The sequence below is a fragment of the Hydra vulgaris genome, chromosome 12 (assembly GCF_038396675.1).
Source record: "Hydra vulgaris chromosome 12, alternate assembly HydraT2T_AEP".
In the NCBI taxonomy this organism is placed as follows: domain Eukaryota; kingdom Metazoa; phylum Cnidaria; class Hydrozoa; order Anthoathecata; family Hydridae; genus Hydra; species Hydra vulgaris.
The window spans coordinates 16,652,236-16,678,464 of NC_088931.1; the positions used below are offsets into that span (position 1 = coordinate 16,652,236).

Genomic DNA, 26,229 nt, shown 5'->3' on the forward strand with positions numbered 1-26,229 from the left:
GAAGTCCAGACCTCTTTTTAGGAGACAGGGGGATTACCTGCTTTACAACACGCCAAATTGTAGTGCGTTCAACCATGCAAATTGTTGCAATGTCTGCATGAGACATACCACTTTTAGCAAGACGTTGAATGCATGCTTTTTCTTCTTTACTAAGCTGCCGAATCATAGCCATGGTTTTCACTGAATTAACTGTTTAAGCTACAAAAATGTCTTTATAAATATATTTATACCTAAAAATAAAAATATAAGATAATAACACTGAGCCTACTGGCGTGGAAACATTGATTTGTGTAAAATTGTGCCTTGTTGCAAGACTTTTTGCCAGCACTGTATATATTAGGGTGGTTCAAAAAACAACTTTTTTAAAAATAGTCTGGTGCACTTAACTAAATGTGTTCTATATAATACAAAAACACTAGGTTTAAAATTTTTTTGAATAAAAATATTTTTAGGGGTGCCTCAAGACCCTTAAAAATTTGAAAAATGTCAGCCTGCCCAGTGAAAAAGCGCATATGGGATACGCGTGGATTTTTTCCATATGTAACCCATGTGGGGATTATTATTTTGTCCCATGTGGGTTTCATATGGTAAATCCCACATGGATTCCATATGGCAAATCCCATATGGGATACGCGTGGGTTTTTACGATATGTAACCCATATGGGGATTATTATTTTGTCCCATGTGGGTTTCATATGGTAAATCCCACATGGATTCCATATGGCAAATCCCATATGGGATACGCGTGGGTTTTTACCATATGTAACCCATATGGGATTATTATTTTGTCCCATGTGGGTTTCATATGGTAAATCCCACATGGGTTTTATGTGGTAAATCCTACATGGGATATAGGTGGAAAATACTACATGTTATAGATCTTAAATGCCACATATTTTAATCCAAATGGTATAAAAGTAGTCAATACTAGACAAATGTTAATTCTTAATCTTCTATGATTATTCTTAAAATTCTTTTAATTTAAAAATTACTTAAATAGTAATTTAAAATTAATCATCGAAGCTTTCAGAGAGGCTTCACTTAATCTGGTATTTGCTACTTTATCCCATTTGGTATTCAAAATGTGTAGCATTTTTGATCTTTTACATGTGATGTTTTTCACCTATAACCTATGTGGGATTTACGATAAACTATTATGACGAAATTTTATAAAATTAAAAAACGTGTTGCAAAATGAATTTATTTTAAAATAAATGCTATTAATCAATACATCCAAAATGAATATTAAAAAAATTATTTTTTCTTTTGCGATTTACACGCCGTTTTTTGGCGATTGAATTAATTAAATCGCTTCGGCTTGCATAATACCAAGGTTTTTAGTATCTTCTAACTTTCTTCAAACATTTTCTTAAAAAAAAAATATAAATACAAATATATATAAATATATATGTATATATATATATAGAGAGAGAGAGAGAGACAGAGAGAGAGACAGAGAGAGAGAGAGAGAGAGAGAGAGAGAGAGAGAGAGAGAGAGAGAGAGAGAGAAAGAGAGAGAGAGAGAGAGAGAGAGAAAAAAAGAGAGCAATTTTAATAAGGAACCTTATTAGTCGAGCAATTTTAATTATTAGCCAGGTTGAAGTCATTAATGACTACAATATTTCACAAATAATTATTTCCTAATTTATTACTTACAATGACTAACGTATTATGGGTAATTGAACACATATTATGCGTAATGAGCTTGAACCCATGAGGAGAATCCTGAAAAAAAGTGATCAATTAGGATAAGTAGTTAAACAAAAAAACAAAAACAAAAATGTAAAAACCTACTTTTTCAATGATGTAGACGTTGGGTGCAATAGTCACTGGATGCAAAAGTATCTTTACTTTTTCGTCACACACACGGCCTTCTATAATAACAGGCCTTGACATCGCGCAAAATGCCGTAAAAACTGAAGGCCGTTTAAACTTTCACTTTTACTTATATTGATATATTTTTATATTAGGTAGGGTGCAATAGCAGTCTATGTTTTCTAATAAAAATCTCTAGTAAAGACGGAAATATAAAAAGAAAACCTAAAAGTTGTTAAAAGATAATCATATTTTTCGTATTTCAAATTTCATTAAGAATATTTATGTAATATTAAATAGTATCAATAACAAGCAGAACCATAACAAAGTATATATCTATATATTAAAAAGATAACTGTATTTTTAATTTTTTTTGCTAAAAATGGTAACAATAAAAATCACCAACAATAAAAAACACCAACAAAAGTTGATTCAAGCAAAAAAAAAGTTTTACCAATATATCTCAACAGGGTAAATATATACAAATCCAAACATATTGAAAGACATATAGGCTAATGAGAAAATAAAAAACATAACAAGTAAATAGCATAATTAATTACAAAACTAATTTTCACATAATTTATGATAGCTTTAGTATTTTTGGAGTGGTAATTAGTGAGTAATTCTTTAGCAGAATATTAGAATATACTCTGCATTGTTTTTTTGTGATTTTAAATTAATATTTAGCAGCAATGAACTAAAACTGAGAAACACAAAATGTTCTGTATAAAGGGTCAGTAGCACCTTGAAAAAAAAAAGCAAAATATTGACCATTAGAAAAGAGCATCAGAAGGAATTTCAAGTCCGTCTCTGTTTAGGCAATACAGATAACTTCCATATTTATAATAATAATTGGTAGAATCATTATAAATTTTTATTTCGCTTTTTTGCACATAGCCAGTTATGTAAACTATAGCCACTAATGTAGATTTATTAACTGAGCTTTCAAGATCATGTATATTATCCAGAAGAAATCCACTCAGTTGGTGATCACCAACTGAGTGGATTTCTTTGCATAATTCATTTCAAAACCGAATGCCAGCACCAGGTGATTTGACATTAACAACATTCGAAAAAAAATTATTTTTTCAATAAATATAGCAGTACCTTCAAAATGCTTTATTTTCAATCTCTGGATGCGTTCTTAATACAGCTACTGTTTCTGTGCAAAAAACAGACAAACAAAACTTTACAGATTGTCTCTCTATTGGTTTTGGATAAACTGATTTAGCTGTAAGTTTAGAGAGTTTAAAAAGACCATTGCACTCAGTTTTATATATAGTTTCTAAATCACTCCACTTAGCCAAAGCCAGTTCTTTATTGTTCAAAAATTGAAGTTCCCCAGTCTTTTTTGTCAACCAATTGTTTCGTATAGATTTTAGTAGATGCACATAATCATACAATAAATATATACCTGATGTTGTTAACCATGGTTTACTATCAACTGTTTTAAACATTCCAAAAAATCTTTGATTTACACGGTTACCATCAGTAATTATTACCAGTGTCTTACTATTTTCAATATTATTTATTGTATAGACAATTTGTTGACATTGAGCAAACTGAAATTCAGAGGAAAGATTTGCAACAGGTTGAGCTCTACATATAAATTTTGGACCTCCAAAAAGACATTTAATCATAAATGATAAAATTGTTTTAGCTAACTTTTCAGGGTAGTTTACTGCTTGACCAAACAAAGCACCTCTTTGGTAAAGTAATGAAGCTTTGACATAGACCTCATCAATTAGTAGTATGGAAATTCTTTTTAATGGATTTAAATTCATAAAAATACTATTTATGAAACTTAGGTCCTCCATTGAGCTTATTTTTGAAGTCAATCGTGTTAAAGTCCTTATACTTGGCAACTTGTAGTCAATACACAAACAATCATATAAACTTCGTTGTAGTTGTAATTGATATTGTAGTTAAAGTTAAGATAGTCCGACTTGCACAGAGATACACAGCATTTCAAAGGCATTTTTAAGGTATTTAAAAAAACTAATCGTTAGTTTGACAATATTATTACCTTACAATTTTAACGCCTTGAAACTTACAACGTTATCGTCTTGAAGTTGCGCTATCTAATTTATAAACCAATCAAATTTTAAAGATTTATTAAAAAAGCGCAAACACAAACTTTCGTCTAATGTTAAAAAATGAAAATGTAAACACAGTATTAGGAACTGGCCTTCAGTTTAACAAATTTGTTGCGCGATGTCAAGGCCTGTTATTATAGAAGGCCGCGGTCACACATAATATAATATTCTGAAACTAATAAACAAACATCTAAATTTCTATAAGTAAACTTATTCTTTGATCATTGCCTTTATATCCTATCTTATTTTCATATCATAATCTATTATGGTATTATTTATATAACATATCACAACAATATTATTAAATTTGTGATGTTCAAATATCATATGAACATTCTCTAACATGTTCATATGATATTTGAATATAGTTCTTGAGTATATTATCTGCAAACAATTGACTGATGCAAGTTCAAATGTTGTCAAAAACCAAGCATGCATGCATGGGACACTGCAGTGTCCCACAAAGAAATGCTGGTTTGAAAGTCAAATTTTCTTTATTAAAAAAAATATAAAAATAGGGGGGAGATAGGAAGGTTTCCGTAAATTTTTTTAGGCTCCAAAACTTTTAACTTTATATATAATAAGGTTCATAAAACTTAAGGGACTTACGAAGTAAATTGAGGAACAAAAACAGGATATTTACAGAAACTTTTCAATTTTTAATCTGGAGTACCACAGTGTAATTGGGAATAAAGTCTCTGGGTCCAGTATTCAAAGTAATATGATCTAAAGTAATATATAAATTAAATAAAATGATTTAAAATGCATGCAGTTATACATATAACTCCTGACAGTTAACTATATGTATAACTAGTGATACATAAAATTTATTATATAAACTTATTTTTTAAGGTTATGCTTGAACAAATTAGTACCAATTAATTCAAATTCAAGATTTAGTTCAAGTTCAAGTTCTTATTTGTTCATTGTTTTTTCACTATTTTATATTTATTTGTTCAAATTTGTTAACTGGTACTAATTCTTACTACAGTAAGAATATTTATCATTGTTGAACGTGATTTTATTAGTAACTTAATTTTACTTTCAACATATTTTGACAACACCCTTTACATTTTAAATGATGACAGCTTTACTTTTCTATTGATGTTAAATTTATTACGTTTCAATAACACACATAGAATTTTACTGACTTATTGTTAGCGTTTTAAGAATTTGTTGTATATAAAATTTTGTTTTATATATATTAAAAAATATATATATATTTATATATATATATATATATATATATATATATATATATATATATATATATATATATATATATATATATATATATATATATATATATAGTATTTAGGCTATGCCAGTAGATAGAGGGGCAGTGTGAGTTTAATAATAATTAACAATGGGGAGGGAATGTTGAGACCAAAATAATGTCAATTAAAAAATTGAATTAAAAAAAAAAGTAAATTATTTTATTAAAAAAAAGTAAAACAATTTATGCTAGCTATGAGCAGGTTTTAGAGGTATTTACACCAACAATGTGGTCTAAAAACTTCTTGCTTTTGTTGCTTAAAACTGTAGAGGATCATAGGAAAAACAATTTAAATTCAGAAATTAGCTTGCTTATCTGAAAGAACAATTTGTGTTTTTTATTTTTACTTTTAGTATTGTTGAGAATAAACGTATAATTGAACCAGAAAAAAATTGATGGTATATGCATTTTTTATATTATATTAACAATTTAGATATACCATCATAATATGATAACAAAAACTGACATCATTTTCAATGGGAGATGGCAAAAAATTGACTGAGTTTGATAAAGGGTGAAGGTGTTCAATAAACCGGGTCATCATCTGACATCATTATGCATAGATGATCCTATGATTTAGGTAAAATAAGTAATCAATTTGCCATATTTCTCTTTAGAAAGTGTAAGAAAAAAGCATTGTTATGCTGAGAACCTACCTATTGAGCAAGCTTTGACCACCTATTTTATAAATTTGAGAGACAGAAGTGGAAGTGCGAATCGCAAAAGAATTAATAACAATGCTCTAAATTGATTTTAACTTTGTAGACTAACATTAATATAGTATTTAGAAATAATAAATGAAGTTTACATGATTTTTATAATTTGTATTTATTTCCATTAATTATCAGTTGTCAGTCTCTATTTTATAAAATGAATTAAAAAACTATTTATTTATAGTATAATATTAATACATAAATACTAGTTTCCTAATGCTATTATCATCAAAATGTTAATGGTATTCATTTTAAAGTGAAATTTTGTATCAATTTTGTTGTTTTAATGTTGTGTATATATATATATATATATATATATATATATATATATATATATATAAATATATATATATATATATATATATATTATCTTTACTTTATTTAAAACGACATTTGATATACAACAAACCCCTACAAAGCTTACAATAATTCAGTTATGATACAATCTGAGTTATTGAAACGTAATAAATTTAACATCAATAGAAAAGTAAAGCTGTCATCATTTAAAATGTAAAGGGTGTTGTCAAAATATGTTGAAAATAAAATTAACAAATAAAATCACGTTCAACAATGATAAACATTCTTACTGTAGTAAGAAATAGTACTAATTAACAAATTTGAACAAATAAATATAAAATTAACAAAAACAATGAATAAATAAGAACTTTAACTTGAACTTTAACTAAATCTTAAACTTGAATTAATTGGTACTAATTTGTTCAAGCATAACCTTAAAAAATAAGTTTCTATAACAAATTATATGTATAACTAGTTATACACATAGTTAACTATCAGGAGTTATATGTATAACTATATCAGGAATTATATGTATAACTATATCAGGAGTTATATGTATAACTATATGCATTTTAAAGTATACTATTTTATTTAAACATTACTTTAGATTATATTACTTTAAAAACTGGACCCAGAGGCTTTATTCCCAATAACACTGTGGTACTCCAGATTAAAAATTGAAAAGTTTCTGTTAATATCCTATTTTTGTTCCTCAATGTAGTTTGTAAGTCTCTTAAGTCATAAGGACCTTATAATACCTAAAGTTAAAAGTTTTGGAGCATAAAAAAAGTTACAGAAACTCCCCCACCACCACCACCCTATTTTTTTCTTTTTTAACAAAGAAAATTGGGAATTCTTTGACTTTCAAACCTGCATTTTTTTTTGTGGGACACTGTAGTGTCCAATGCATGCATGCTTGGTTTTTGACAATATTTGAACTTTCATCAGTTAATTGTTAGCAGATAATATACTCAAGATCTATATTCAAATAACTATTATATTATCCTAATAATACGTCTATTTGCACAAATCTTAATCTTATTTCTATAAAGAAAGATAAACATTATTCGTGGTACTTACATACTTGCATGCCATTCTCTATATTAATATAAAATATTTTCACACAATATAAATGTAACGCAATGCAATGTCGATTTAAAATTTTCTTTTTTTTAGTTTTTTTTAAAAAGTTTTTTTTTTAGTTTCCAGCTTTCAAATTAATTCCCATTCAAATCCCACATTAAACCCACGTGGGATTTCCCATGTGTGTAAATACCATATGGTTCCCACATGTAACCCTTGTGGGATTACCCACATGGGTTTAAGGTGACAAATTTCCATACGGATACCACATGGGAAAATCCGTCCCACGTAAATCCCATCAATCCCACACGGAACCCACGCGGAACCCATGTGGGACGCGGTTTTATTTTTCACTGGGTGGTACTCAAGAGAAGCAAAATTATATAAAAACTTCAAAAATAATAATCAGTTTACATAAAAAACATGTTTAAAAAAATTATTTTAAAAACTTAAAAATATTGACTTTATTTACTTTCATCTTAAAAACAATACTTTTTAGGCGATTATACCTGAAAAAATATTTTTATGTAAATTGATTATTATTTTTGAAGATTTTATATAATTTCGCTTCTTTTGAGTGCCAGGTTGACATATATTAGAAAAACATTTTTTTTCAAAACATTAGGGACCTGTCAAATTTTTATGTGTCTTGAGGCACCCCTAAAAATATTTTTTATTCAAAAAAATTTTAAACCAAGTGTTTTTATATTAAATAGAACACGCTTAGTTATAAATATATATATGTGTGTGTGTGTGTGTATGTGTGTGTGTGTGTGTGTGTGTGTGTGTGTGTGTGTGAGTGTGTGTGTATGTGTTTGAGAGTGTATTTATATTAGTGTTGATACACTATTGGATAACTCGACTGTCGACTAAATCGACTAATATTTTCTGAAGTCGTTTAAATTGACTAATATATTTTTAAAATCGACCAAGTCGGCTAAAAGTTGATTTAGTCAAAATATGAGAATAATTTATTTTTTCGTAAATTTTTAAATAAATTACTTTTTTTTTTTTTTTAAATAATAAAGTAATTTATTTTTGCTTTCTATTTTGAACATCATATCATTTAAATGTTAATGGAGCAAAACAATATGACAGAACGGCCGCTCCGACAACTGGACAATATGTTTCCAGTCTCCAATGAATTCGGAATTGCCTTAAATATTTTCCATATATCAATGTCTTTACAATCATATTTACAATGTGATTGTATAGATGACATTTAGATTTTGGAGCTTCACAACTTAATTTTGCCCAAGGACCCCGAGTCAGCTTGAAGCGGCCCTGAATGAAAGTCTTTATGAAAATCAAAAGTATCAAGTAAACGAAAGAAAAAGAAATTAATGAAATTAATACCCGATAGTTTAATTAGGTATAATTTTTTTTCTCTTTTTTTATTGTAGTTATTAAGGAGCTCCAAGAAATCTTTTCGGTCATATTACAGTCCCGGAAAGGGCATAAATAATGCTAATATGCTATGAATTAAATAAACCTTAAAGAGTGCAAACAAAAAATAGATAATAGTTATAATTAGAAATGCCATACTAAAAATAACCATTCACTATGTGCAATGCGACCGGCAAATAATACGAAAAATTTAGCAAGTTCTGTTAGGATAATGTTTTGCGCTTGCTCACCAACACTTATATGGGTTTGGTGTCCAATTTAAGTTAACGATTTCGTTTGCAATTGGAATTACTCTTTCTCACATCTTCACAAGTCTGCATTTTTTCGTAGAGATTAGTTCGATTATTTTTATTTACATTTCTTTTTCTTAGGAAGTAGAGCTGAATTATTACCGGTTCTACTAGTCACGGTGATGGTTCATCGGTGTCAAGCAGCCTTTCACTTAGAAAGATTTATTGCATCATTTTATTGCAACCGTATAATTAACATTCCCATTAAAGTTAAACCATGTTTTAAGTTCAGGTTGTAGTAAAGATCTATCTATATCTAAGATCTATACCAACCTCTCTGAAATGCATTGCAAAATCTCTGAGCTGGTTATTTTTGTAATCTTTTTTATTGGTTTGAATAGTTTAAACATAACCATAGTTATATGTTTATACATAACTATAGAAAAAATTAAATTACTATTGTTACTAATACTATAGTAATACATAGCTAGAGTAAAAAATTACATCAAATTAATGTAATAGTCAACAAATAATGTGTACTGTTACACATCCAAGTCATAAATTAAACAAACGTACCTACAGCGTAGTTAACATATTGTGGGTATTCTATTTAACTCAAAAATCCCTTTTAAAAGTAATCAATCATTTAAGTTTTCTTCCAATTTGAAACTTTTTATAATCTTATTAAATTGTATTTTTGTGTTGACATTTAAATACTCTATATTGTTAAGTGTTTGTTTAAGAAAATAATTCATATCTTTTATTTTTTTTTTAATTTAAAAGCTTTTAGCCTAAATAAAACACCCGTTTTATGAATTAACACTAAATGTACTTTTATAAACAGAGAAAAGATAGTGTTTACTTTGACTTGTATTTTGCCAGTTTGTACTTATCATTAAGTCAAAACTGACAATTTTTGACTTTACATCTTTTTCCAGTATACCCACGATATGCACTTCAATGAACCAGGTCGGAACCCTGGTGGCAACCGAATATTTGGTGACACAAAACCACTATTTGTGACATCTCTCGTTACAATAGTACATGCTTTTATTTTTAAATGAACAAATAAAAATTAAAAAAGATTGAAAAATTAAATCTAATGAAAAGATAAAAGGACTTTAAGATTTTCATTTGACTAAATCGACTTTTAGTCGATTAATAGGAATTCCAAAGTCAACTAAATCGACTATTAATTCTTTCTAAGTTGACTAATTTTTACTTTGGACTTGTCGACTTTTAGGCAATTTAGTCAAAGTCGATAACAACACTAACTTATATAAATATTAATTTATATATATGTGGCTTTTGTGTATTATTTAAACCCTCGCTCAACTGTTATTAAGCAAAACCCAGAAATCATAAATCATGCAGCTTGCAGACTACTATAGAGGAGACAAATATCTTCTTGTTGTTGTTGTGGTTGCCTCCCAAAAGTTTTTTTGCCAAACTAGGGTTTTTGCCAAACTAACATGCCAAACTAGGGTTTTTTATACATTTAACCTAGAGTATCCTTCTAGATCAAAATCATTTTGGGAAATTTTGGCAATCTATATTTCAAAAAATCTTCTTTTATCAATAAAGACAAGTAAACTATTGAAATCATTAACTTTAAATGAATCATAAAGACATTTTTTAAGAAATTTTTTAATGAGTAGAACATAAACAGGAACATTTTTTTATTTACTTTTTAATTAAATATGTGTATATGTTAATTTTTAGATATTTTTTTGCTTGTTTGAAACAAACACTAAAAAGGTGTGTAGCATGAAATACATCATAACGGTGTAAATTAACACCAAAACGGTGTAAATTAACACTAAAAAGGTGTGCAGCATGAAATACACCAAAACGGTGTAATTTATACCAAACGGTGTTTTTCATGCCTTTTTAGTGTAATTTAACACCTTTTAATTAAGAGTGTAAGATTCTTTCTTTTCCTTGTTTATCAGAAATAATGGATATAAGTGGATTAGCTGTTTACCATAAATATTTTACTGAGGTCCACAACTTTTCAAATTAGTTTTGTCAATTTAGATCTAACTATATCACGAGTGTTTTGAGCCATTATTTATAACTTTTGATTTATATACAACTTGTACTTATTGTATGATTCTTCTTTCTTTTAATTAATGAAACTGGTCTTTGTGGTCCGACTTTAGCTTACATAAACAAAAAGTTGCGAAAATACCTCATCAACACATTTTGAAAATTACTAAATACCCATTTATATGGTTATATGCCCATTTAGTTGTTACAATTTAGGATCATATTTTGACATGCTTATTGATAAAATAGATTTGGTTTAAGATATTGATTTGATTTAGAGTGGTTTAAAGCTGAAATGCTAAATGTGCCAACTCAAATGCATATATAACAGTTTTGGGGGGATGGGATGAGGGTGGACACCCTCTACACTCCCTGTTCAGGATGGCCCTGTATATTAGGCAGATGCATTTTTAGGGGTTGGAAAAACTACAATTTTGCCACCTTATTATCCCAATCTATGTTGTTATAGAAGACTTTTTCTACAAAAAATTTTGAAAAATTTTAAATTTCCTGACCTCCCTAGGGGTTTGAATATTTTATATTTGTACATTTTTAGAGTAATATATCGATGGCTAAACTCCAACACCACGTATCTCAAAATTTGGTGGTTTTGAGTTAAGTAGTGAATAAGAAACTATGTTTCTTATTCACTACTTAACTCAAAACCACCAAATTTTGCTAATTTTCCAACCTGAGTCTAACAACACTTATGTTAAATAATACCGGGAAAAGTGTTTAAATTAGTTAAATTTGTCTCCTGTATCTTGTTTGTTGGTAGAACTGAATTCTAACACCACATATCATGGTTTGTTTACATTGAAAACATGTGACAATATTAGCCAGCTGGTTCATTTCAGGTAATTATTGTTTGATTTGTTAACTGTAATGCAATTAAGTTAATTGGCTACTAGCTTAAAAGTATAATGAATAGTTTTGAAGTATTCACTTAACTTAGATTTGTTGTTTACTATAGAAAAATTGCTTGTAAAATAAACGTTCAAGATACGTGTTGTTACAGTTTAATTTGTATTCTTGCAGGTCCAAGATACGTGTTGTAATATTAATATCTACTACCTAGCAGTTGAATCATGGATGATCGGTTTGCTACAAAAAGAAGAAGCAGTACGTAAGTAGCTTTTAAAATAATACTTAAATTCAAATTTCTATAGACCTACTCCATAAAGTGATAGGCCTACTCCTGTATAAAGTATGACTATTTGACAATACTAGCTCAAGCTTATTCGTTTACAACATTTGAAAGGTATAATAACAAGAAATAGTTTTGAACTTTTGGCTAGGCCAAAAGATTCAAAACTATTAATAAATTTCTCTCATAATTTATCCATTAAAAATTAGTTTATTAAAACAATAATACCCTAATAATTTTTCAGGAACTGAGCGGACTACGAATTTTCTTGGAAGGACAATTATTTTGAACAGCAATGACGATACAGGAAATCAAGCTTTTGGACTATTGATATATAAAGCAGAAGTGATATTTGAAGATGGCTTAGGTATTGAAGACGTCCTACAAGAAGAAGTCATCCACTCTGTCAACGAAACGGATTTGAATCAGCCCGGGACAAACCATCAGGATGTTTTACGATAAGGAGATCAACCCATACCTATTATTGATTGCTCTCTATACTTAAAAGATAAAGAAAAAACTGCTACAAACATTGACAATAGTATTAATTACAATAGCAATGATGAAGAACCTAATGACCTTAATGACCCAGATTTTGTGTTGCCTGATGATGAGATTATGCAAATTAGCCTTGAAAATGACTCAAATATTGGCCTAAATAAAAACGATGCTCAAAATAAAGAAAACAATTCCAATGCAGACCATTTAATTAACGACCTTGCAAGAAAATCTCAAGATGACTTACAAAACTATGCTCAAAATATCGAAAATAATCCCAATGCAGACAATTTAATTTGCCAAGAACTTGCAAGAAAACCTCAAGATGATTTGTGCTCTGTTGAGGTACTTAATAATGAAGGCAATAATGGCAAGAGAAAAAGAAACTAGCGGCCTGATTGATCTTCTTGGGATATCAACGTTCACAAGAAACTAAGAATAACAGGAAAAAAGTATTTAGGCTATAAAAAAGTGATGGTAGAATTATTGTTAAACGAAGTGAAGTGGAGCATGAAGAAAGAAAAATGGGACCTGCGTTTAATTACAAAATTTTTAAAGCAAATAAAAAACGAAAATGTACTGAAATATCAGAAGAGATGAGACATGATTTATTCAAATTTTTTTGGCAATGATATGATTTATTCAAATTTTTTTATCTTGGAAAAAAAAAACAAGTTTACATCCGCAACCACGTGAAGAAAACTGATGTACAACAGAAAACTGTTATAGATAAAATAAACAGGAGGTCTGGTTAATTCAAATACTACTTAAGTTCTACTGCTGGTGATTTAAAACCTGTTTGCAAAAAGATGTTCTTGAACACCCTTGGTACAAAAGAATATTTGGTTCAAAATTGGGCATCAAGTACAGTTGTGTCTCCAGACGACAAGGAAGCATTCAGAGAAAAAAATACTACAAAAGAAAAAGATCATTTCTAAATGGTTTGAAAGTTTACCAAAAGTCCCAATCTCATTATTGCAGAGCATCCACGTCAAAAATGTATTTAGAACCATTATGGGATACAAAAATTGATTTGTACAGATCATACAAAGACTTTTGCATTTCCCACAATAAACCGTATGGATCCCTTACTATTTATGCAAGTTTTTGAAGAAGAGAATTTTTCCCTCTTCGTTCCCAAAAAAGATCAGTGTGATACTTGTTACGCATTTAAAGCAGGCAATGTTTCAAAGGAAGACGACGGTCAGCATATTACTGAAAAAAATTGGGCTCGAGCTGAAGAAGAACGGGACAAGCAGAAGGCAGTTGATATTGTATCAACTGCCTTCTGCTTGTCCCGTTCAAGCAATATGAAATATATTGCTTGACGGCAGACATGGAATCTGTTAACCCCATGACAAAGGCAAGAGCCATGTATTATAAGACGAAATTATGTTCACATAATTACACTGTTTATAACTTAGCTATTAGGCATTGCAAATATTACTGGTTTTCAAAAGTAGAGGGGGTTTTAATATACCAAGGAGGCTTAGCAAACTCCCTTCCCTTATGAGGCTGCATACTTGAAATATGACTTTTTCAAGGATTTCTTTATTATAAGCTATTACAATTCAGTTCGTCCATGAAGAAATAACGGTGACCCATGATGTTCGCTGTTTCCAGTACCTACCCACAGGAACGATTCAATACAAATTATATTTTGATGGAAGTTTTGTGGATTTGCCTAGAAGACCAATCAAAGTTAAAAAAGATGAGTCACCTATACAACTATTTAAGGAAAGGATTCCGCTTCCATACACCAAATGGAAATATTTACAAGACTTGAAGTATGCCATCCCAGAGGATTACCATCACTTTTATGACTTCCTTTCTTACAAAAAAAATTTTTGTGAAGACAACAGATGTTGGAGGACACTTAAAAGTTACCCATTAGAACACCAAAGAAGGTATAGGGGGTTATGTAACTGTTTAGCCTTACTATTTTTTAAAAGACTGCCTTTTTACAGTTTTATATGCCTTTTAGTTAATGAATTTTGTCCTATTTCATTTTAGACAATGCAGTTTTATTATTGACTTACCCTCTTAAACAACACTTATCTCAAACAAAACTTCAGGTCAATTCCACGTATCTTAGAAAATTGCCCATATTTCAAAGTAAAAACTTATTTTAATAAAATCAACATTTTAAATAAACAAACAAAAGAATTTAATAATTTGACGTTTTTTTATTTTTTTATTTCAGTGGCTTTTTTGAAAAATATCACGTTTTTTATACTTGGTGTTGAAGTTTAGTCATCGATATATTTTTTTAAATTTGCATCGCCGGACCTATGTGGAGTTCTAATCACAGCGCGCAATAATAAATTTTTTGAAACTGCACTGTTTATAACTTTTTAAATTTAAAATGGCAATATCAACACGTTTAAATACTGAAATATTTTTATTAGGACAAACCCACGAAATTGATAGCAGAACTTTGCCTACAAAAGGCGACGTTTTAAGATATTTTTATCTCTGCTGCAAATTATTAAATTTCAAAAAAAATAATAAAAAACACACCAAAATTATTTCTTGCCCTCTAGATATAAATCACGGGCTGCTATGTAATGATAAAACATGTCAGCCCAAATGTGTTGTTTCTGTTCTTAGAAAATCGTGACTTAGGAGTGGTATTCCACACATTAGCTGAAGAAGTATTAGGTAACTATTGATTTAAATTATGTTCATAGTTTATTACATCAGGGCTCGAATTAAGCGTACCGCGATCGCGAATCGCGATTACTTTTCGCACCTTCGCGATTAGTTTTTTCTTAAAATTTGTTTTTTCGCGCTCTTTCTTTTTTTCGTGATTGTTCTTTTTTTATTTTAGAAGATTGATACTCTATTTGCGAATATTTAGTGTTCTTTTACAGTATAAAACTGCAGTGACTTCTGTAACGATAATTTTTTTTTTGCGGAGCATAAAAGAAAGAAAAATAATAGATTTAGAAAATCAATTAGCAAAAATGTTCAAATGCAGGAAAAAGACCGATTGTTTAAGGAAGGAAAAATTTATAGAAAACAAACGTTTAAATACCTATTCGAATCAAGAGTACAAGCTAAATATTGCAAATATTACCATATGTATGGAAGGCTGTTTTCAATCTCTCCAAAAATCACCATTGTTTATACATTTGGTAGCTTTACTTAACGTTTATAACCGGCCGTTAAATGTGAATGATGGAACTTTTGGCGATAAAGCTATCGGTGAAGTTGTTGAACATTTTTCTGAATTTTTAATTGGTTTAGGATGTGATTTGAATAATATACTTCATGAGTGGATCATTTTAAAAGCATACATGTTTCCCATCATAAGTAACAATCAAAATGAGTATTATTTGAAAATTTGGAATCTCTACTTCGGATAAGTGAAGAAGGTCCTGAGATTGACAAATTTGAACCTGATACTGCTATGGACGAATGGTATAATGATGAAGTTAGACGATTGTCAGCAAATTTTCATCGTTATCCGGAAAAAAGAAAAAGAAAGTCAGGAAAAACAGACATTGATCTAGCGACAGTTACAATATCGGATTTGGAAGAAAGTGAAAGCGAGGAAGAAAATTTCATATTTTAAGCATTAAACTAGTGAAATGATTACAAAACGATCAAAATATTCACGATTACGATTACAAAATATTCACGATTCACGATTCACAATTCACGTCAGATTCACGATTACAAAATATTCACGATCTAATACTTTTTCTATTAGCAATCAAAAAAAGAAATAGATCGTAAAAGATTCTATTTAATTTAGACACATTTTTTTCTTTCGTTTTATTATATTGAATGAAAAAAGTGAACGCTAACTTTTATTAAAAAATACATTGAATGAAATAGCAACAGATAGAAATATAATGGGAATTTGATAAGGTTATTTAATTAAGAAAACTTACTTAATAAGAATTTAATTATCATTCTTGTTTGTGATTGTGCGGGTTTTCGTGATAAAATGTTAAGTTATCACATTTTATCATGATAATGTTTTCGTCATTTTTAATGGTCTTTTATAACTGTTTCAAATTTATAGATTGTTTTGTTAGAGTTTTAAATAATTTGTTTTACTGTTAAAAATTTATAGAAAATTAAATATTCTAGTTGTTTTAAACAGTTTAAAATATGTAAATAAAATAGAAAATGAAATAATTAATTAAAAGAAGATTATATCAAGTTCATTGATTTTACAAAAATACAGCCGTTAGATTTAATGCAGATTTAAAGAAGATTATATCAATTTCATTGATTTTGCAAAAATACAGCCGTTAGATTTAATGCAATATAATAATAGTAATAATGTAAATTATAACTAAAGCTACTTTACAACCGCTGAACGTAAATGCTATGACATCTTATGCAAAAATGAGACTTATTATATATGTTATTATAAATAAGTTAAAATAAATAATGCCCCCTCCCCTCCGGCGGGAGTGCAGGAGGGGTTATGAGCAACAAAAAATCGCGATTAGATTTTTTTACGTTAACTCGAGCCCTGCGCATTATTGATAATTATTCAATAGTTATATATTAATTAAAAACATTTTCCTTAAAATAATTTAATAAATTTTCATTTGTCATGTAACCTAAATTTTTATATCAATAACTTATTGATATAAAAATTTAAGTTAAATGACAAATGAAAATTTATTAAATTATTTTAGGGAAAATGTTTCCAAACTAATATATCATCACAAGAAACTGGTATCATATCGTTTCAAAAACGGTTTTGACAGAGGGCATCCAAAATTTTATGAAATAATTGAAAAAAATTTCGATCAAAAGATGCAAAAGAATGCGATATTTTATTGTATGAAGACCACAAAACTGCAAGAAAAATGATAATTGATAAAATATATCAAAAAGTTTATTCCAACAGAGAGTTTTGCAAAAGGAAAGCCAAGGAGTTTGAGAAAAAGGAGGAATCATCCACAAAAAACTCAAAGTTAAAACAATTTTCATCAAATAGCAATTGTATTAATGAAAATCAAGAGGTATATTTGTTAGAAAATTTTAATAATGAAGAATTTCATAATAATAATTATGATGAAATTGAAAAATAATCAACCAACATAAAACAAAATAAAGTGACAGTAACAGTGGATCGTGATAAACTTATCAAAAAAACTTCAACATTTTGTGGGCGTTTTGGAATTTCTGTTGGAATACAAACAGAATTGTTAGCAATATATTTAAGATGTGGAAATATCGATGAAGTAAAACTTTCAAAGACAAAAGTAGAAAAAATAAAAAGAGATTTATATGTATATTTATAGTTTTTTACTTATCAAAGTGGTTAAAAAGTCCACCTGAAATGTGGAATTAGTCTGTGTAAATGACAGTTGTGAAAGAGCTGGTAAATTGGTAAAAGATTTTATTGATTCAACAATTAAAGAGGAAAAGTTGCAAGATATTTTATTGGTTTTGAAGGAACACAGAGTTAATTTTCCATTTTATAAATGTAACTGGTCCAAAGAAATACTTAATAAATTGTAAGAAAAGTTTAACTTTTTAAATGTGGGACAAAACTTTCTCCGCACCCTGTATAAATATATATACACACACACACACACATATATATATATATATATATATATATATATATATATATATATATATATATACACACATAAATACATACATACTACATACATACATACATACATACATACATTCATACATACATACATACATACATACATACATACATACATACATACATACATACATACATACATAATGCAAAAGATTTAAATTCAACTGATGAAAGTTTTGCGACATTTCTTTCTAAATATATTTGAAAATGTTTTAGATCAAATATTTCTTTTAGCATTTTAGCTATTTTAGCGTCTTTTAAAACCTTAGAATGGCTTAGTAAAGCATTTGCATGTTTGCTATTACCGTGATGAGTGAGATTCATTGAGTACATACACACTATTTATGGTTTGTCCAACACTATTTACCATTTTTTTAAGCAGTTATTGAAAACAATAATTATTTTTACTGCTTTTATACTTAATTTTAAGCTTTTAAACGCATAATTTCAAAATAACTTACGCATGATTAGCATAATTTGTGTGGAGTTATATCGTATTTAGAGTGATACGTTCCTGCGCTAACCTCATAAAGTTTGTTTTGCACCATATTCCCGCAAAAAACACGATTTTCAACTTCAATAAAAACTGTTAGAAATGATATAAATGATGATATAAATTGCAAACATATGCAATTAACAGTAAAACATGCATAATTATGTCATAACAAAGTGCGCCTGTTTTGAAATAAAGGGGAGGGGAAAGGGTCGAAATAAAAGCGTACTAAATTAAGAAAAAATGTATGCTGACATGTATTAGAAAAAATAGTTTCTAACATCAATTGCGCTTTAAAAAAATTAAATAGCCGAGACTATTTTGAAACGGCATGCGAGAGATTGAAAAAAAAACAAGCAAAAAAGAAGTGTAATGACGAAGGGCAAACAAAAGGCAATTATTGACTTATTAGCGGCGCTAATTTGATCATCCAACAACACAGAAGGTGTTAATAAATACGGCTTTTTGTATCCGTTATTCAACTAAAGGTAAGTTTCCGCTCATCCTTTTTTCTACGGGAACCGAAAAGAAAAGAAAAAAATATTTACGTGAGCATGCGTAGTTTTAATTTGTTCGAGGAAAAACTACGCATGCTCACCTGTTTGCTTTTCCCATCCCGTTCCCGAAGAAAAGTGTATGAGTGGAAACTCACCTTAAGTTTGAGAATATTTTATCGTAGTTGGAATATATTTGCATGGTTACATGAACAAATTTGTATGTTGAAATGTTCAATGAATGATAAAATTTTAGTTTTTAGTCTTAATTAAAGCAAAACAGCAACGTTATTGTGAAAACATGCAAGAAAACCATAATCTTAGAGTAAAGCAGGCAATGTTTTATCAGGCAAACTTTTCGGCTAAATAAGAGCTTCTAAAGTTTACTCCGTCGGCTTTTCATGAAGAAGAGAATCTCGGTTACTTACTATTTTTCTGCAGACGGATTAAATTTTCGACCATAAGTTATTTTTTAAATTTCATTTAGAACGATGCAAAATAATTATTTTGAGGTAAAATTAATGCCAATTTTTTTTTAATGATTCTATGGAAAACAAATTACTGTTTCAATTACTTTGAAGAAAAAAATAATAATAATTCGGATAAAAAACAAGTTGAGTAACCCCGTGTTCATTTTTTATAAGAATGACTGCATTCACAAAAAATACAACTTGTTTGTAAGAAAAATGTATTCGCATAATAAGTTTTCTATCCAACCGCACGCGCATTTCAAAAAACGGCAGGTGTTTGTATGTTTGGAAAAATGAAACTTCGTTGGCGAAAAGAATTGACTGTGAAACTACTGTGATTGAAAACGAAATAATTAATAAAATAACGAAACTAATACAAAACATTTTGTTAATTGTTTTTAAATTTTATAAATTAATTCAAATTATAGCTAAACTCGGTTTATCTTGTTTATAAAAATGCTTTCATTTAATTTTTTTTTTTTTTAATACTGTCGAGTTTTAGCATTAAAATTGTTTAAAATGAATATTAAAACAACAGATTCCGTTCTAACATCTGTAAAAAATTAAAATCTTATACAAGCATTTCTGTTTGAAAAAAAAAAAAAACAACCATTAGGCGGTTGATTAATTTATATCTTAAAAGCGGAAATCTAATTTTTGCCTGAGAATGAATAAAGCGCTTACAACTGTTAAGAGGGGATAGTTTGAAAATATTAAACTGTACATTTTAGGAAATTCGTAGAAAGCGTAGGTTACCGAGATAACAAAAAATAAACAATCAAAACTTTTAATTTAATTAGCTATAAAATTAAAATCAGTAAAACCAGCGAAAACCTTGTCAACCAGCCAAGTACAGTAGTTTTATTTTTTTTCAATCACAAATTGAGTAAAATGTTTATTAAAATCTTCGAGATTTATTTAAACCTTATTATAATTGATTTATTTCTGAAATTTGGATTTAGGCTCATTTTAATTGTTACATCTAGAAACTGTGTGCAGCTGTTTTACGCAGCGAGCGTTACATTTACTTTATCCCTACTTTTGCAGGCAAATGAAATTAATGAAGCGCGTCTAACCATGAATTTGTTGTATGCAGAAAGTTACACTCAGTCGTTAATTATTCATACGTAACTTTAGTAGGAAGCATCCAGCCGTAAATTTGTGAGCTTTGTATGTTTGATATACATAAATTCGTTTTTAGTAATTATATACATAATTTGTATATTGTTTTTTAATATTAATATATGTACGACCCACACACACACATAATGTTTTATATACTCTCCACGCTCCTGATTGGAGCGCTGGTCAAAACTGCGTTAGCTACTGATGGAGAATTTACGCTTAAAAAAGATACAGATGAGTCCGGAAGTATGAAAGTAAAGAAGGTTAGAACCCATGCTGCTTCTTGTTTCTTCTCATTATTGTTTGACTTAATTTAAAGGTCCGTCTTTTTTAGCAGTACAATTTACACCGTTTACAGTTTCAACTTTTTTCCTTCCTTTTTTTTTTTCCGGCATTTAAAAATATTTTTATCGTTTAATTTTTGCAGCAACGTTTTGTAATAAATTCTTTAATTAGTATTATTATTGGAAATTGATGTATTTAAATAAATTAAATGCATTTGTTTTCAACAAACTTTTATCACCTAAAATGTAAAAATTATTCTACAGAAAAGAAAATTTTATAGATGACGGCGATTGTAATATATCTTTTTTCTTAACGAACCGCAGCGGGCCAATGAAAATAGTCTTTAAAAATCTACTAATAAAACACTTTTTTTATTAAAATATTTTAGTAAATAGTTTTCAGTTTTATATTAAAGTTTTAATTCAATAAAACATGAGTTAAAAAGCTGAAAAAACGGCCACTACAAAAACAATTATTTTGTGTACTGAACATTGTATTAAGTAAATGAGTAAAAAAAATGCCTTCGATAAGCAGCCATTATTAAATGATTTGCTTATTTCTTTACTCAGACTTATATAGTGCACATAAATGCTTAATGCTTAAAAATTATATACTAAGTGAGTTTTAGTCAAAATTTTCTTATATATATTGTTTTATTTCTTATTTAATTATATATACAAATTTAGCATTAAAAAATTTTGTACAAAAAAATTAATTAATGTTACAGCAAAAAAAAAATGTTTTAAATTTATAGACTTGTTGCTAATTTGTAGATGATTGCCCCTGGATACTATTCTCAAGAATGCAACGTTCATAAACCGTGTCCTGACCCCACGAAATACTGTCATATGTTTTTGTGCGTCGATTGCTTAAAAGAAAACGTTGCTTGCACTCAAAATGGTCAGTGTTGCCCTGGAACAGAATGCACGTATGGAAGATGTAAAAAAGGATCCTCTAAAGGAGCTGCAGGTTTTAAATTTTATATTTTTTGAGCAAAATATATTTTAAATTTTGTAATTTATTTAACTTTATAGTTATTTAAATTTATATTTTTTAAATTTAAAGAAGCATCGAAAGTTAGAAAAGTTTAATAACCTATAAAAATACAAAATAAAATATAAAGAATCCAAAACTGTTTTGCAAAATGTTTTTAAATAACAAAAGTGGTTCTATGACCTATGAATCAATATTATTAGTTCTGAAATATCATTTAAGGTACTTTTTGCGATAGACAAAAAGATTGCGTTGGTCCGGATTTGTGTTGCGTTCGTGAACCTGCTATTAATCCTGTCATCAGTATTTGTAAGCCTGCGCTTGATGAACATCAAACTTGTGGACCGTATAACCAATTTAGAACAGTATATATAGGAGGAACAGTTCAGCCAGTTTGTGGACCTTGTAAACAAGGATTAGTTTGCAAACAAGTGGGGTAAGAACTTTATTTTAAAAATTCCAGCAGATCACAAACTACATAAAACATTTAAACAAAATTAATGTTAACTATAATTGCATGCCAAATTTCTATTATAGGTATATAAATATCTTTGTGTTATTTTTAAAAAAAATATCCTTGTGTTAATTTTTTAAAAAATATCCTTGTGTTATTTTTTAAAAGAATATCCTTGTGTTATTTTTTAAAAAAATATCCTTGTGATATTTTTTAAAAAAATATCCTTGTGTTATTTTTTATAAAATTTTTGAGCAAAAATCAAAAAACTACTAATTTTTTTTTTTTTTCCTCTGTAAGTTTGCCGTCAATACATTTTATAAATTTCGTATTTAAAATTTAACAATGGCTGGGGCAAGAAGAAGACACAATTGTCTTGTCACCAAGCCCCTAAAACTCCGTAAATAATATATTCACATCATATACACACATACGGTTATGCAAATATATGTCATTAAATATTATACATAAAAATTAAAAAAGTAAAAATAAAAAATAAAAAAAAATCACAAGTTTAATCTCTTTAAAATATTATCCCCTCCTCCTCCCCCTCTTTAAAACATCATTACCTCCTCCCCCTCATTTCTATATATTTTTATATATACAAAATGACATTTTTTAATGAAAATAAATAGTATTTTTCAGTGTTAATTTGTCAAAAGAACTTCATTAATAAGTATTTCAATGTTTTTGCACTATCGAAATAAATCCTCCATGATATTAATTGTATGTTTAATACAATTATGACCACATCTTTACCGTTGTTGGAAACGGTGTCAGCTCATCAGACCGAAAATTCCTAAAATGTTGTTAAAGATGTGAGCGATCTTTGCGCATTTTATACGGGTTAGTGTAGATGTCTTGAATGTAAAACTGGCCGGAAAGCCATATGTCACCCCACGTGCCACTACTAAATTCAAATATTGATTGACTTTCAACTGACTAATAAAATTTTGAAAGTAAAATATTAGCTTGAAAAACTAATTAGATTGGTTGTCTAAAACGTAGAATGGTTTTTTATAGGTCGTCTACTTCGTCTAATGCCTCTAAACCTTCATAATCACTGGTAAAATATTGTGCTCATTTTTTCTTCAGTGCTAAAATTTTTTTTTATCTATATTGTTTAATTTATCGTTGCTATCCTGGCGGATATTTTGTTTAATTAAATTTTAATTTATTGGATGAACCTTATACATGTGTATTTTGAATTGTGGTGTAGAAGCCCGTTTTACCATGTGTTAACATCTGAAAATTATTAAAAAAATCTCTGTTTTCTTACCTCAAATGTTCTCCTACTTCATCAGTTACAGTGATTAAGTTGATAAACTCATGTTTTCCTGGTTTTCTGTTGTCTTTTTCAAAATTTTTGATGAATATTTTCAATTTATCTTTCCACCGTTTTCTTAATGAACTTGGAGATTTAGCTTTTTTATTACATTTTTATCATTAACCATTATCACAAATATATTATGTTTACACTTTTTACGTTTGAAATTGGATTTTGTTTGTTTGAACAAGACTGCCAACAGTCTTTGTATGTTATATATATTATATAAATAAAATACTTTAATTAGTTATAAGTTTGTACATTCTAACATTCGGTGCAAAATCTGTCCGCTATCTTTATGCTACCTTTTAAATCAACTTCTTCCGTCTTTCACTCTAACATTTTTCGTTTTGCTTAAACTCGTTTACTCTTGGTTCGTCGAAACTTCGTTACAATGCTCTTTAGTGAGCTAAACTCGACTTCGCGGGCCTTGGAATGTGGCCTCTTTATGGCAATTAACCGGAGAATGATAAACCACAATGCCATCTTTGTATACTTTCTAACCTTTTTCGGTTAGTTCGAAATAAACACAATTCCCTTATTTTCTTATTCGTTTCAGAAAGAAAACTATTTTTGTTCGACTAAAATTCTTATAAAATTAAAGTTTGATAATTATTTTTGTTACCTGGAAATAAACAAGTCTTGCAAGATAATTTGTTAAAATACGTTAATAAAATATCAACAGTGAGGTGATAAATAATAAGCTTTATCCTAACCTAATTAAAAAAGTTCTCAGAACCATCACATATATAAATAATTATAAAATTATTACTATTATTACTGTTTATTTCAAAATAAAGCCTGATACATTAAAATTTATGTTTAACGACAATGTAAAACATACAAATACAAATGTTGTTACAAATTCACCAACAATTTATACTTAGTCACGCACGTTTTGATTCTGTCGCGGCAAATATATTATTTTTAACTAATTATGTTAATTATGTTAGTTATGTTACTCCGTGCTTTGATTAACATTTGATATGTTTAGTTATTTTATTCACATAAACCATTGAATGTTGTTATATAAATTGTAAACTATCTAACATAAGAAATATAGGAGATAAAAATGTTGAGCTTGGTAGGGGTGGGGCAATTTTTTTTAAGATGCATATTTATGTCTATGCTATAACCAGTGAACAATATAAAATATATATAACATAAGAAAAAAGATTTGAGAAAACCATACAACAGTGTAGAAAAAAAAAAATTTTTTTCATTAAATAATCTAGCAACATTGTCAACTAGTCACAGTATTTTGAAAAAATTCTGGCTTTCTTTATATGACTCAGGGCCTAATGACATTTAGTTTAAAAGGTTTCTTTTGTCCTCGGGGTAAAGAATCTTCAGAACTTATAAGAGCTCGGAGAAAATGTTTCTCCTATTAATTATGTATGCATGTATGTATGTATGTATGTATGTATGTATGTATGTATGTATGTATGTATGTATGTATGTATGTATGTATGTATGTATGTATGTATGTATGTATGTATGTATGTATGTATGTATGTATGTATGTATGTATGTATGTATGTATGTATGCATGTATGTATGTATGTATGTATGTATGTATGTATGTATGTATGTATGTATGTATGTATGTATGTATGTATGTATGTATGTATGTATGTATGTATGTATGTATGTGTGTATGTATTTATATATGTATATAAATCAATATTTGTTTAGAATTTTTGGCGTTCATGAGATCTGTTTGCCATCTGGAGGTAAAGGAAAGAAATAAGCAAAAGAAAAAGAAAAGTTTACGAAGCAAAGTTAAAAACTATAATAAATTGAAATTAGCCATCCCTTAAAAGTACATTCAATAATATATTTGAATTAACAATACTTTGAAGAAAATTTAAAACTTCATAGTTTAGTTGCATGGCTACCGAGCATGTTTTTTAGTATTGTTTTTTTTTTTAAACAAATTATTAATTTATCTTTATACAAACAATTGCTTACACTTTGTTACGCACAATAAAAGCAGCCATTAAATATAACTTTGATAAAAATTTAAATTGATTTAAATTGATACTTTAACAAGTTAAAACTGACTTTTAACTCAAAATAATCGTGTATCAATCCAATTAAAAATTTTAAAATAAAAGTTAAAACTGGGCTTTTTTTATGCATAACTAAAATTTTTCATATATTGTATATTAGGTTATCCACTTTACAACTTTGTGTAAAATATCTTAGAACATGTGTATAATAATATTGTGAATGTTCAAAACACAAAGCTTTACTACTCTGTGTATATTAATTATTTAAAACGCATCTTTGTAAAAAAAAGTTGTACCCCTTTAAAGAAAATGTGTTTGTAATTTTTTAATCACTCACTATGCATGTTGGAATAATCATGTAAGCGCGATAAA

At 28.3% G+C, this 26,229-nt stretch overlaps 1 protein-coding gene across 1 annotated transcript; it reads left to right on the top strand.

Moving 5' to 3' along the window:
- Positions 1-20,774: 20,774 nt before the first annotated feature.
- Positions 20,775-26,167, top strand: LOC100209325 (dickkopf-related protein 3). Its single transcript, XM_065812368.1, has 4 exons — positions 20,775-21,049; positions 21,845-22,040; positions 22,287-22,500; positions 25,541-26,167. Exons 1-4 carry the CDS (start codon positions 20,906-20,908, stop codon positions 25,593-25,595), a joined length of 609 nt encoding a protein of 202 aa, XP_065668440.1. The 5' UTR covers positions 20,775-20,905; the 3' UTR covers positions 25,596-26,167.
- The last annotated feature ends 62 nt before the right edge of the window (positions 26,168-26,229 follow it).